The sequence below is a fragment of the Phalaenopsis equestris genome, unplaced genomic scaffold (genome assembly GCF_001263595.1).
Source record: "Phalaenopsis equestris unplaced genomic scaffold, ASM126359v1 Scaffold000003, whole genome shotgun sequence".
NCBI classification, from domain to species: domain Eukaryota; kingdom Viridiplantae; phylum Streptophyta; class Magnoliopsida; order Asparagales; family Orchidaceae; genus Phalaenopsis; species Phalaenopsis equestris.
Window position 1 is genome coordinate 89655 of NW_018164445.1, and position 14365 is coordinate 104019.

The 14365-nt window shown below is 34.5% G+C and overlaps 1 protein-coding gene across 1 annotated transcript in view; it reads right to left on the reverse strand.

The window, feature by feature from the left end:
- Positions 1-226: 226 nt before the first annotated feature.
- The window catches only part of LOC110018153 (protein disulfide-isomerase-like), a 21379-nt gene continuing 7240 nt past the window's right edge, over positions 227-14365 (reverse strand). The window contains exons 2-11 of the mRNA XM_020715363.1: positions 12103-12133; positions 11717-12001; positions 11372-11560; positions 11092-11217; positions 10063-10200; positions 9849-9968; positions 9608-9734; positions 9227-9330; positions 1099-1301; positions 227-477 (exon numbers count right to left, since the gene is read on the reverse strand). Coding sequence (XP_020571022.1) covers positions 1104-1301; positions 9227-9330; positions 9608-9734; positions 9849-9968; positions 10063-10200; positions 11092-11217; positions 11372-11560; positions 11717-12001; positions 12103-12133 — 1318 coding nt within the window. The 3' untranslated portion in view covers positions 227-477; positions 1099-1103. The remainder of the gene's footprint in view (positions 478-1098; positions 1302-9226; positions 9331-9607; positions 9735-9848; positions 9969-10062; positions 10201-11091; positions 11218-11371; positions 11561-11716; positions 12002-12102; positions 12134-14365) is intronic.

Consider the following 14365-nt stretch of genomic DNA (forward strand, 5'->3'; position numbering starts at 1 on the left):
ATAATGAAGGAGCGACAAATAAATAAATATCAAGATAAAATCCCCCATCTTAATTTTTTTGAAAAACACATTCATCTCTTACAAAAAACAGAAAAAAATAAAATAAAATTACACATTAATTTCTTGAAATTCTTCATTTTGTTTCCCAGCACTGTATTTGGTGCATCATAAATAACCAAAAAGAACAAAAATTGGAAAGATGAAAGTAATCAACCCATGCAAGAAATGAAGATATAATAAATAAAACTTAGAAAATGGGTCCAAAATGTAATCGCAATAGAAATTAGTACCGAGATTTAAACATGAACAGTCACTACTCATCAAAATGTTAGAAAAGTGGATGAAATTGCCGAAATGAAAGCCAATGCTTTGTTTGAATGCCATTAAAATTCTAAAATAAAAACATTATATGAGTAAGGAAGCCTCCACGAAGTGACGCTTATCAACCCGCTTCCATGCTCAATTTAGAAATCTGCGCTGTACATGAAAGTTAAATGTCAGCTTCACACAAAAAGCATCAATTATACATAATTATATATATATATATTGAAAAAAAGGAAAGGCTCGAGGCTATTATGTAAGCTCCAGTCATTCTTCATGCGCCTAAGAATTCGATTACTACACCCTAAACTCGGGGGGAATCGAACGCCAAACAGACTTACAACTGACAAGCAGATGCCCGACCAACTAATCTTATATATATATATCCTCGGCTTGTGCGGAGGATTTTGAAAATAGAAAACAAAGACACGCAATAAATCACTTTTTTGAATTTATGTTTCTAGCACTTATAGTAGGGGTATTTACATACATTTCCACCCAATTCCACTTACAGATCTCACACCCAAACCTTAATTTTATACCACCAAAATCTTGCATATGACATAAAAAATATCACTATTTTAACTTTTTAAAAAAAAGATAAATATACGTTTTCGTGCATGGGTTAGGTGGCATATGTATAAAAAATGAGCTGCTCAAGTGTTAGATATGTAAATGCATAGAAATTAAGTGATATTTATGTAAAAGTATCAATTCTTTTCTTTCTAATACAAAACTGATCACTTAGCCTTCTAGAAAATGAAATGGTGAGCGCACCAGAATCAGAGTTCATCTTTAATGGAATCAGAATGAATAGTGCTATCTGCAGCAGCCTCCTTGTTTGTGTTTGTGAAGTCAATGAAATCTTGGACTGTTCTACCTCCCTCATATTGCAATAGCTTTCCAGCAGCAGACGAGAAATACAAAGTTGGATAGCCTTGAACTTCGAATTCACTCGGTACATCATTTGCCGTAGCATCCTGTACAGCATGTGTCAGACAAGATGGCCTTTAAAATATAACAATAAGCGTATCTCTATGAATCATAAAGTCACAAAACCCAAAGTTAAAAATAAATAAGCAGATAATATCGGGTATATTAATATAGACATGAAAACTCGTGCCTGGATGGTGACAACATGGTTGAAGTTCTACTTTGGCCATCTCCTCATTCTCCCAATATAGCTGCTATATATATATACACATGTCTAGGCGCGTAACTGAGGATAGCTTGAGTTTGGCTTGATAAATGACTCATGAGGACTCATGAGCCAGCCCTAACTCTACTCATTAACTCCAAAGATGATTCTTTAAAAAAATATATTAATATAAAATGCACATAAAATATGTATGAAGAGTTTTAAGTATAAATCATTAATATTTTAATTTCATGTATCGGGTGAATTATCATTATTTATTCCCTAATTGTTCATTCTTTTTGTCATTGTATTTTAACACTTGAATCAAAATTACTTTCTTTTTGATAACAAACAAGCTAGCTCTCACGAGCCGACTCAATTCGTACAATCAAGCTTAAGCTCACGCATAAACTGATTAATTAATCAAGCTTAAACTCAAATTGAGAGCAGCTCGAGCACAACTCAACCTATTTATTTAATGTTTACACCCCTATGCAGCTCTTGTTATTTAATGTTTAACTAAAGTTTTTATCTTTTAACGGATGGGTCATGGGTGGGTTAGTTGCATTGAAGGTTCTTTTTATCATGTGCCCATCAAATGGGGGAGAAAATTAGTTTTGTTATAATAATCTCATGCTTCTGAAAAAAAAAGGCTTAGGAAGCAAAAATATTATTATTTGCATGTAGTCAAATAACTTTCAAGCACCCTGAAAAATCATGATTTCTTCACAGATTTATAATCTTCTAATTTTTATGACAACTTTCTCTTATTAACTAATTAACTACTATTTTTTCTATTTTTCCCTCCTTCATTTCTGGTTTCTAGATAGACATGACGAGATGCTTCCAGCTTGAGTTCATCACGCACTAAATAAAAAGGGAAGGAAAAAAGTTCAATATGTTAATTTATTTAAATTCAAAGGGTGATTTGCAGTTTTGGTTAAGTTTATGCATTCGAAGTTAAGCATTTTTTTGTGCTCTTTTTAGTCTAATGAATAGTAAAACGAAACCAAAAAACTGTGGTTTTCAATATTTCATAGGAAATGATTTAGGGTCCGTTTGAGGCAGCTGCAATTTAATAATACGCAGCAGCTGCCACAAGAAACTGCTGCACAAAAGCAGCTGCAGATAAGCTAACTGTTTGTTTGTTTTTTTGCAATTTGAAAACAGTTATGCTACAATTGTTTCTAGATAAATGATCATTATGCCCATGTATAGTAATGTTGTTTACAACATACTTATTTATATCAGTACATTCTATACATTAAAAATAAATATCTAGTGCTTAACAATACAAAATAAAGATAGACATCTTATTTAACAGTGGTAACATAACTACTAAAATTAAGAAAAAGACTATTAAAATAACGAATAAAAAATATAATAATATTATTTTTAAAATGCAAATGGTGTATGTCATGAGCTAAGTTGTTCTTCAAGGATACTCTCAATGTTCGATCACTCTCAGCGGTGGAATCTTCCAGCCTATCTGCCCACCTAAAAAAGTCATTGTTTTTCGTAATTCTTCATTGGCACCTGTAAAACTGTATCCTGTAGTTATATGACTGAAGTGAAGTTAGCAGAGAACTTTGAAGTCTACAGTACCAGTGCAATCTTCTGGAGGTACCAAAAATCCTCGAGCTCAACTTTCATGAATGCTTAAAAAAACATATCTTTATACACAGCATAAGTAAAAATTGATAACAAAAATAATTACTTATAGTTGTATACACCTTTGAGGTCTCAGAAAGCTTAGTATATAAACTAACGAATCTGTCACTACGAAAATACAACAAACCTTATAATAAAGGATTTTTTATTGTCTTTAACTCATGTAATATCAAACTTGCGTGTGTCACATGCATATCACAAAAAAAATCATCCAGAAGAACCTTAAAAATCATAACACCAAAAAAGGGAAAGGAACTTGATTGTTTTTATTAGGATTTCACATGTGACACCAACCAATAGCAACATACATGTCATCCAGAAGAAATTGTAATGTCAAATGTCTCATCATATATCCTCCAAAACCCACCAAAAGAAAAAAAAAATGCAAAAGGAAAAAAAAACAAATGCAAACTGAAAAAAAAAAACAAATGCAAATTGGGTAAAAAAACAAAAACAATAAATATCAAATGCATAAAAAACATAAATAAACATGAACTATAAAAAATACTAATACAATAAACAGTAAATGTTTTTAACAGTCATTACAATTAATAATATGATAAAAACTATCATTCCCTCCAATCACCCTCCAACTCAAATACGAAATTCATTCTCTCAACTCTGTCATCTCGCTTGCAGCTTCTCTGTCTTTAGTGCAAGTCTTGAGAACATCATTTTCGGTCTGTGATAAAGACAGCTCAAGACGGTACTCATATGTCTTGACAGGAACATATTCATGATCATCGTCCACCCTAAGAAAGTCGATGTCGTTGCGGGAAGAATGTCGTCGAATATAATTGTAGCGCTATCGTAACAATCACAATATGCATCTGTTTAGGAAATAGGTAAGATGTCATATCGCGAAGTATAAATCATTTTTTCTAAACATCAAAAATCCTCTCAATAGCATCTCGTAATGATGAATGTATTTTGTTGAACATTTATTTCCTGCCCTGCACAACATTACCGGCTCGCTCAAAATCAGATGTGACATCTCGTATCATGATAGAGCTTGAGATACTCTCGCTGCAAAGAATACCCAACATCAACGAAATAGTATTTATCTGATATGAGTTGAATAAATAGTGTTGTAGGAAAAACAATTACGAGAGTTGCTTAATCTCAAGCGAACCTCCGGGTGAATGTGAGAAATTATATTTATTATTTCATAGTGGGGATTTAAATATTCGACTGTGATGTGCACTGCCTTCTCAACTGGTCATGATAAAAGTGAAGCACGTGTTGAAGTAGCATACCGACATAACATTATATGTCGGGGACCCACAATGACAGATGAATACAATATTTTCATTATATGAAAAACGTGTATTTCATCGATTGTTCCAATTTAATTTTAGAAAGATAATGAATGATTACATAATCATGATATTTATATGAAAACTAAATGTAATAAATTGAAGAAATTTAGTATGACATATACTGCGTATCACGCGGAATCTCTATGGGGATTCGTTCGATTGTAGGATCTGTTGATTTTATAACTTGTTAAGAAAAATGAAATGCATTCAACTTTATTGAGAAATATCTACAAATCGTTTTGAAAAAGTGTTGAAATCGCTTCATAGCTCCTCACATTTATTCATTATGCGATAATATGTTGAGGGTTATTGCTAACACCTCTCGTGAAGTCGTTCTAGATGATATATGAAGTTCATTATTTCTGTGTAATTCCTCCGACAGATAGGTGATTATCGTCTGTGGCATTCGAAATATACTGCTAAATCTAGTTGGGTGGCTCACAAGCAACTCCACAACCCATTTATGGCCAACATATGAGGATTTAATGCAAGGGGAGTGTTCTATGTACGAGTCATAATATTCATACATCAAGCATACTGCAGCTGCAACTCTCCTTTTGTGCATCTCTTTAGATGCATTCATGTATTACAGATCAATATGGCTAACACATAAACATCAATGAATTAGCTACAATCATATAAGCTTACGAACAAAACCAACATAAACAAAAAACATTACAAAATTAAATAGAAAATATAAAGGGAATGAAAAACTATCAAGCAAAGTGATATGCTTAAAGCAACATAAATATCTAAAGCATCATGAAAATTCTAAACAAATAGAAATGACCCATGATAATCTAATAAAAAAAAAGTGCCCCAAAAATGTCACTGCTCCCATGAAAATAACGTAAGCAAGTCACCCTATGGTCAACGGGAATCGTTATGAAAAACTCTCTCCGGGTCGAATATTCAAGCAACATCATAGAGAACAATACAGCGGCATGTCCTCATAAATTTATGGAGATATCCAAAATTTATATAACCTGCTAAACAGAAGTTGCTTGTGATGACTCATTAGTGCATAAAGCCGCCAACTGTGAGATCAAGCATTCAAGGAAAGTAATTCCCTTTTTTTTAACCCGGGACATTTTGACTGGCTCGTGGACTCAACATCATAGAGATCCGGATTAGGGGCTTCATTAGAATCACCTTTGTAATTAGCTCTCATATTTTTTATGATGTCACCAAACCCCGTCTCATTGGGAGCACATGCATTATTGTCCTTTGCCACATCACCTCCAAACATAAGATCTAAGTTCTCCAACTTAGGATAGAATCCACTATATTTAAATCTTTTTGCAGCAGACACCTACAAATTCATTTAACATGTTGGATATGAAAATAAATAAAAAATTGACAAAATAAAAGATATTTTCAAAATACTCACCACAATCTCTCTGTCACCACTCCTTAAAAGCATCAATCGTTCTCTTTACCATATCCCACCCAAGTCTGTTGATCATCGATTCAATTTCTTCCAGATTTTTCAATCCTTATTTAGTGGATCTCACTTGTTTTTTAACTGCATCTTATCATACTCTATGTCTGTACTTTCCTTGATTTTTCTAATAATAATTTATCAGTCTTCCTTGTTGAAATAGCAATATAATGAGGCAAAGGTCGCAAAATATCAATTGTCTAGTAATATAATGAATGTGGTATATTTCCAAGTTCGACCTTTTTGAGACAAAGATCGCAAAATATTAATTCTCTTTATCACACATTCCAGATGAACCGGTCCCTTTTGTCTTAATCATTATATTACTAGCATGAAAAAAAACTAATTAACATAAATAAGTGTCATAATATTGCAACTCAAAGAAAAACATGAATGTCATAATATCATCACAAATGCCCCTCCACACCACACTACAACCATTTACACATCACCACTACCACCATCTCCACACATAAACACCTTCAAACACCAACACATCTACACCACACACCAACACCATACAAACACAATTACACGTCAACCACCACGTCCACAACATCATCACCTCTACACATCCACTAGCACATCCTCTAACACAAACACAACCACACACCAGCCACCACATCCGCAACACCACCACCTTCACACATCCAACAACACATCCTCTAGAATAAACGCAACCACGCACCAACCACCACCTCCACAACACTACCTCCATACAAACTAACATACACAACCACCAAACATCAGAGGTAGTGATAAAACCCCACCCACCCAAATTCTTACATTTGATGCAGTTACATACAAGGCACCTGAAACGTTGCTATCAACAAAGCAAGCACCCTCTTTCAGCCATTTATCAAATTCTCACTCAAACATCAAAGGTAAGGATAAAACCCCACCCCATATTTTTCAATTGATGCAATCACATTAAGGAGAAAATATTACATCAGGACTCCTAACGTAGTTTGCATTCGAAGTCCAATGATGGGGCACCACGTGTCAAGTGGGCCCCACCGTAATACACAGGTATTGGTCAATATTAAAAACAGTGGAGCCCACTTAACGTGGCACCTCGCCATTGGACTCTGAATGCATTAGAAGTCCTGATGTAATATTTTTCCCACATAAAGAGCATCCGAAATCAAAAAATCAAGCACCCTCCTTCAGTCATTTCTCAAATTCTCACTCAAACATCAAAAGTAAAGATAAAACCCCTCATATTTTTCATTTGAGGATACTACATACAAGGCACCCAAAACATTGCTAACAACAAATCAAGCACCCTCTTTCATCCATTTCTCAAATTCTCACTCAAACATCAAAAGTAAAGATAAAACCTCATTCCATATTATTCATTTAAGGATATTACATACGGTTAGTGCACCTGAAACGTTGCTATCAAAAAATCAAGCATCGTCTTTCAATCATTTCTCAAATTCTCACTCAATCATCAAAGATAAAGATAAAACCCTACCCCATATTTTTCATTTGAGGATACTACATAAAAGACACCTGAAAAATTGCTAACAACAAATCAAGCACCCTCTTTCAGTAATTTCTCAAATTCTCACTCAAATATTAAAAGTAAAGATAAAGCTTCATTCCATGTCTTCCATTCGAGGATATCACATACAGGGCACTCAAAACATTGCTATCAGTAAATCAAGTACCCTCTTTGAGCCATTTCTCAAATTCCAACTCAAACATCGAAGGTAAAGATAAAACCTCATCCCATGTTTTTCATTTTTAACAAATTCACAATGGTTTGATTGTAACAAGTGTAAATGCATCAGTTTTGGGTACCCTATAGGTAGTTTAGCCAAAACATTGCTATCTACAAATCAATCACGCTTTCATCCATTTTTAATACTCTCACTCAAACATCGAAGGTAATGTTAAAATCCCATCCAATATTTTTCATTTTTAACAAATTCACAAGATTTGATTGTGACAAGCGTAAAAGCATCGGTTTTGAGTACCCTGTATGTAATTTAACCAAACAATGCTATTTACAAATCAATCACGCTCTTTTATCCATTTTTCAAACTCTCACTCAAACATCGTAAGTAATGATAAACCTCATCCCATATTTTTCATTTTTAACAAATTCACAATGGTCTGATTGTGGCAAGCGTAAATGCATCTATTTAGAAGGGCAGTCTACATACATAGCACCTGAAACATTGCTATTTACAGATCTAGCAACCTCTTTCATCCATTTTTCAAATTCTCACTCAAGCATCAAAAGATAATGATAAAACCCCATATCATGTTTTTCATTTGAAACAATTACATATAGGGCACCCAAAACATTGTTATCAACAAATCAAACACTCTCTTTCAGTCATTTCTCAAATTCTCGCTCGAACATCAAAGGTAAAGATAAAACCACATTCTATATCATGTTCAACGAAAAACTCACAAAATTCAAATTCCAAATCATAAAGAGAAAGTCACAACCGTAAAATCTAAATTGCAAATGAGAAAGCCAAAAATAGCAAAATCAGAGAGCTGAAGATTGGAGGGAAGACGGAGAGTAGAGAGGCAACCTGTTTCCACCAGAGATCGGAGGGAAGAGGGAAAGAAGAAAGGCAATACGTTGCCACTGAAGATAGGCGTGAGAGAGGAGCGATCGAGAGAGACGAGGGTCGCGGCCCGTGTATAACATAAATATTTTAGAAAAGCGGTTGTGTTGTTCTTTCCAAACGCTTCATCCGGATTTTTCAAACCGCGCCAATTAAGCTGCCTCAAACGGGCCCTTAGGGAGCATTGCATATTAGTAGATTAAAATTTTTAACATTTCTATGATAATGATAATGTTGCATATTCATGAGACATGTGAGTGAAATTTCATTGATTATACATCACTATAATAAACTAATCGAAAAATTGTTAACTAAGCAAATTTTTTAAAGGGACATTTACATACATACACCCAATTCCTAGGCGTTTACATACCTGACAATTAAACTTTATTTTTTACCTTTACGCCGCTCAAATCTTTCATATGACATAAAAATATCAACTTCTTAACTTTTAAAAAGTGAAATACAACCTTTTCATGCTAGGTATGCAAAAATTAAAGTTCAGGTGTTACATACTAAATACATAGAAATTGAGTGATATGTACGTAAATCTTTCACCTTAAAAATATTGTAACAACAACCTTATGATAATTCTTTCTCCTTTTATTGCAAGTTTTGTGGTGGACGTGTATTCATAATAGTCATGGCATAAATTAAGGGGAAAAATAGCATCTTTCAATGATATAAAAAGAGAAATAAGAAACAACAGAAAACATACTTCTCAACCATATCCAATTACAGGACATACCATTTTGGCAATGATGACATCAGCATGATCTTGCAATGAAACAGCTACTTCATCCAATATGGGAGCCAGTTTCTTACAATGTCCGCACCAAGGGGCATAAAATTCAAGTAAAACTGCAAAAAAGACCAAATCATTACATATAGAAATCACACAAAACAAGATGAAAGAGCATAAAACATTATATATATATATTTTATACCAAGAAGAACATATAGAAGGAAATCACATTAATTTCTTCGACATATTCAATCAAAGTGGGACAAACCCACAGAAGATCAATTTTAATTTAGCTTAAGCATTAATGCTTTGGAACTCTATATAATTAAATTATTATCATGAAAGGATTTTGATGCTTCACGAAAGAAATTGCTGGCAACAAACCAAGTAAAACATTCTTTCCGGAGTTGAAAACTACATCATGTAGACTGTTTGCCACAACCACCTTCACAGGTTCATTATTGGCCTCCGGAATCGGCTCCGACTTTATAAAAGGTGTGAGGTTCCCATCCTGAAGAAATAAAACAAATCTAGTTGAGATCAAAAGAAGGTAGTTCAAATTGAGTGAAAACGGGAGATCAAATTTTCACTATAGGCTTCATATGCTGGAGAAACAAGGCATTACCACATACTCCCTAAGCCACGTTGCAATCTGATCAGCTTCTAAGTTAGGTTTAAGGAACTTTTTCCCGTCATTTTGTTGCAGAATAATAAGCGGGGTTTGACTTTCTTCAAGGCCAAAATACTGCTAGCATGAAAAGATTTCCACCAAAAGCTTGTGAGAAGCTGATTGTAAAAGATGCTCAAAAAGCAAAATAGAAGTGTGCTTAAGATATAACCTGGAAGGCGCCTTGACCAGCCTTAACATCTCCAAGCAGAAAGCTTAATTTCTTGTCTTTGTAATTCTCAGCGACTTCAAAATACTTCGATTTGAATGAATCAAAATGTTCATCAGTAAAATGGATGAAAAGTAAAACCTGTCACAAAAGATGCCATTTTATAAGATAATGCCAAACACAAGATAAAAATTTGTGTCAGTGTGTCATCCAGCAGAAAGCTACAAAAGTTTGAATGTGCCTAACACAAGATTAAAAAAAAAGGGCATTTACATGCATACCACTCAATTCTTATGAATTCATATATCTAACATGTAAACTTTGATTTTTACATACCATGCAAATTTTTCATAGCGCATCAAAAGTACCACCATTTTAACTTCTAAAAAGTGAACCTTTTCATGCATAGGTAGGTGGTATGTATGTAAAAATTGATGTTTAGGTTAAGATATTTAAATACATTCGAATTGATTGGTATGTATGTAAATCTTCCTTAAAAAAATGGAAAGAAAATAGGACAGGGATAAATACATGCCTGAAATAGATCAAAACCCGCATTAGGGTGAGAGTATCATAGTATGTTAAAGAATCACAACCATTCATTCTTATAACTCATTCAAAATAATTTTTACTGATAAAATACATGTCAGAGAATCAGTTAGACCGTGAATTCCAGGAATCATAAACTGTGGATTAACTATAATATGGTATAATGAGGTTGGCTACGTAACTCACATATACATATTTTAAATCAGCAAACCTTCTTCCACGGATTACTTCTGTATCAACAAGAAATTAAAATTTAATTCACAAAAATAAGCTGATATAATCTCCACTCTAATTTGCCCTGTGGGGGTTCATTTTATTACGATCCATGCAAGCAGAGCAGTGACATTAACTCCAGAACCCAATATCATAAAACTAAGCCATGGATATCTTGATGTTAAGTTATTAAAATCAAAGCCATCAAGAATTTTTATGTAGATAAACAAGGAAAAACAACGGACAATGGAATACAGAGGTAGTTGTTACTTTGGCGTTTTGGTTGTTGAAAAACTTCATCACATATGGGTGATTGACAGGATCCTTGTCAAATATCGTAACAATAGGGATACTGGCAGCTTCAATAAAGCCTTCCAAGGTATTCAAATGAAAATCCTGAAAAAAAAAAAACAATACGTTTGCATTTTACAAACATTAGAACTAATTTTAAAATATAAAGCAGTCACAAGCAAAATTGATTTTGCAAATCACTACCAAATTCATTTCCGAACATAGGAATCAAACTGCAACAGAACTTGCATCAAATTACCTGGAAATCAACAAAAAGCTCGTCAAATGGTTTAAACAGGCGAACTACAGGTCTCTTAACTGCTGTATCCCCATGAGGCAGCAGCTTAGCATCAATAGTATGCCCAAAATCATAATCTGAGCGCAGCTTCTCGGCTACTTGGGTAAAGTTCTCAAATTCCTCTCCAGAAAATTCAGAAAATACCCCAACCTACCGTATTGTGTAACAGGAATGAAACTTTATAACTTTTTAAGTATAGAAGAGAGTAATAATGGCTAAGGTGGGCAATAAAAATAAAAATAATAAATAAATAAATAAATAAGAGCAAAAAAAAGTGGGAATAGCAAATAGAGAAGGAGAACTCACGATAAAAACTTTTTTCCCTATGAGATTAACTGCCTCCTCTGAGGATTTAATCTCAACAGAAGCAGGGCCAGCTTGTTTGGTCAAATATTCAACAATGCCATCAGCATCCCGTGGGCCTTTGTAATCTTGAATGTTTTTCCCTTCATTTCGCAGGATCTTAAGTGTAGGAAAGCCACTAACCTCATGTGTAGAGGCAAGCTCTTTGTTTAACTCCTCATTGGCATCAACCTTAGCAAGAACAATGGGAGGAACGTGCTTACTCAATAATGATGCAGCCTTCTCATACTGCAAGGAAAAATTTAATCAGATGGCCCGTTACTGCCACTTACAGAAGTTAAAGTTATAATTTCCCCAAAAGCGACGAAGTTAAAAAGAAAATTCCTTACCTCAGGTTCTAGTTTCTTGCAATGACCACACCTGTAATCAAAGGATAAATAAAAACTCATCAATTGGAAATACAAATTTACAGAAATGTTAACTGTAAAGCTAAATTAGACACAAGCTTATCTAAACCAAGCCAACAAGCGAAATGAAAAAATTGCCTTGGCTGCTCTGATTAAGATAGATTACTTGAATGGGCTAATTCTTCAAGGTTAACTTAAAGTATTCCATGTTGGTCCTGAAACTTGCAAATCTCCAGGGGTCCAGCTAAACCTAGGACCAAGTTATCTCACTGTAAGCACCCAAAAGTGACTGGATTTTGCCTCAGCTGTTCTGATTAAGATAGATTGCTTGAATGAGCTAAATCATCATGGTTAACTTAGAAGTATTCCAACAAAATTTCCGAAACTTCCTATTTTCTAGAGGTCCAGCTAAACCTAGGACCAATATATTTTATTGTAAGCACCCAAATTGATTGGATTTTGCTTCTATAATGAGCCCAAGTGTTTGTTTAGTTGAAACTAAATGGAATTAAGTTCTAATTCTTGAACTCACTTTCAAAATGGGGAAAATTAGTTTCAATCTTGGGGGCTAGGAAGCCCCTTTTAGTTTTGAATTTTTACATTTAATAATAATATTATAATGTTAAATTATGTGCAGATGAGTTAAAATATTGCTTTCACTTAAAATGATTGATGCGTGTTAGAAAATTTGCGGCGGTAGAGTAATGTCGTCTTAGCGTTGCATTAATGTCGTCTTAGCATTGCATGAGGATTCAGCACACACTTAGATGAAAATGAATCAACATGTGATGACACCAGAAGTTTTTACGTGGAAAACCCGTAAAGAGAAAAAACCACGAGACCGAGGTCTGTTACGTGGAAAACCCGTAAAGAGAAAAAACCACGGGACCGAGGCCTGGCCCAGTTATAAAAACCGAGTTCTGGCCCAATTATAAAAATTCACTATAAGTTGATGATTACAGATGTCCCTTATCCCACGGACGAGAAATGGTTACTAAACTTTCCAAAGTATAACGTCGACTGGCGGCGTTTGGTTAGCGGTAGCGGTGGTCGATGACAATTGGTGGCGGTCGGCGGTGGTTGACGAAGGTCACTGGTGGTCGACGACAACCGGTGGTGACAGAGATGATGTTGGAGTTAAGCTCCTCAAAGCTCTCTCTCAAGTCTCCCCCCTCATGTGAGGGGTGGGGCTCTATTTATAGTGTTTTGAATGCAATTAATGCAGGAATATGAATCATTTTGATCGGACGATCCAGAGAGCTTCTCTCGATAGGATGGCGTTTGATGGGCATTTAAGTGTTTTAACGATGTCGGAATTGAGCAATCTTGGGTTCGTTGGATTCACCTTGTCGAGACGTTCGATTCGCGTATGAACTCGTTGAATTCGACATTCGTTTCATCTTTCAATGTTTTGGGTGCAATTAATACAGGAATATGAATCATTTTGATCAGACGATCCAGAGAGCTTCTCTCGATCGGATGGCGTTTGATGGGCATTTAAGTGTTTTAACGATGTCGGAATTGAGCAATCTTGGGTTCGTTGGATTCACCTTGTCGAGACGTTCGATTCGCGTATGAACTCGTTGAATTCGACATTCGTTTCATCTTTCAAATGTGTCCGAAAATGTTTCAAAAATGATTTAATCACTTGATCTGGGCTTGATTTGACTCGAATTGGACTAGCTTTGATATTATTAGGTTCGTCTTATCGAGTCGGTCAGTTTGACTATAAGTTTGTTGAAATCGGAGCTCTGGATGGCTTTTAATTGAAGTTTGAATGTTTCTTGCTCAAAAGGTTGCCTTGAGATTCGTGTCATACCTCGAGATTCTTGCCGGATGATGAAAATTTGTTGGTGGCGTATCAATAGCCCTCCTTTTTCGGACGAGTCTAATTTTTTTTCGTCTGAAAATATCAAGAAACAAAGCATCACTTTTATATATATGTATATATGTATGTATATATATATATATATGTATATATGTGTGTATATATATATACAAATATATAGATATGTATCTGCATATGTATATATATGTATCTCTATGTATATATATATGTATCTCTAAGTATATGCATGTATATATATGTATGTATGTATGTATGTACGTGTGTGTGTGTGTGTGTGTGTGTGTGTGTGTGTGTGTATTTAAACGGGTGGTATTTGAGAATACCGCTCTCAATATGCGTTATTTGTCCACGTAGGGATCGAACCTTGCCATCCAAGGGTGTATATATATATATATA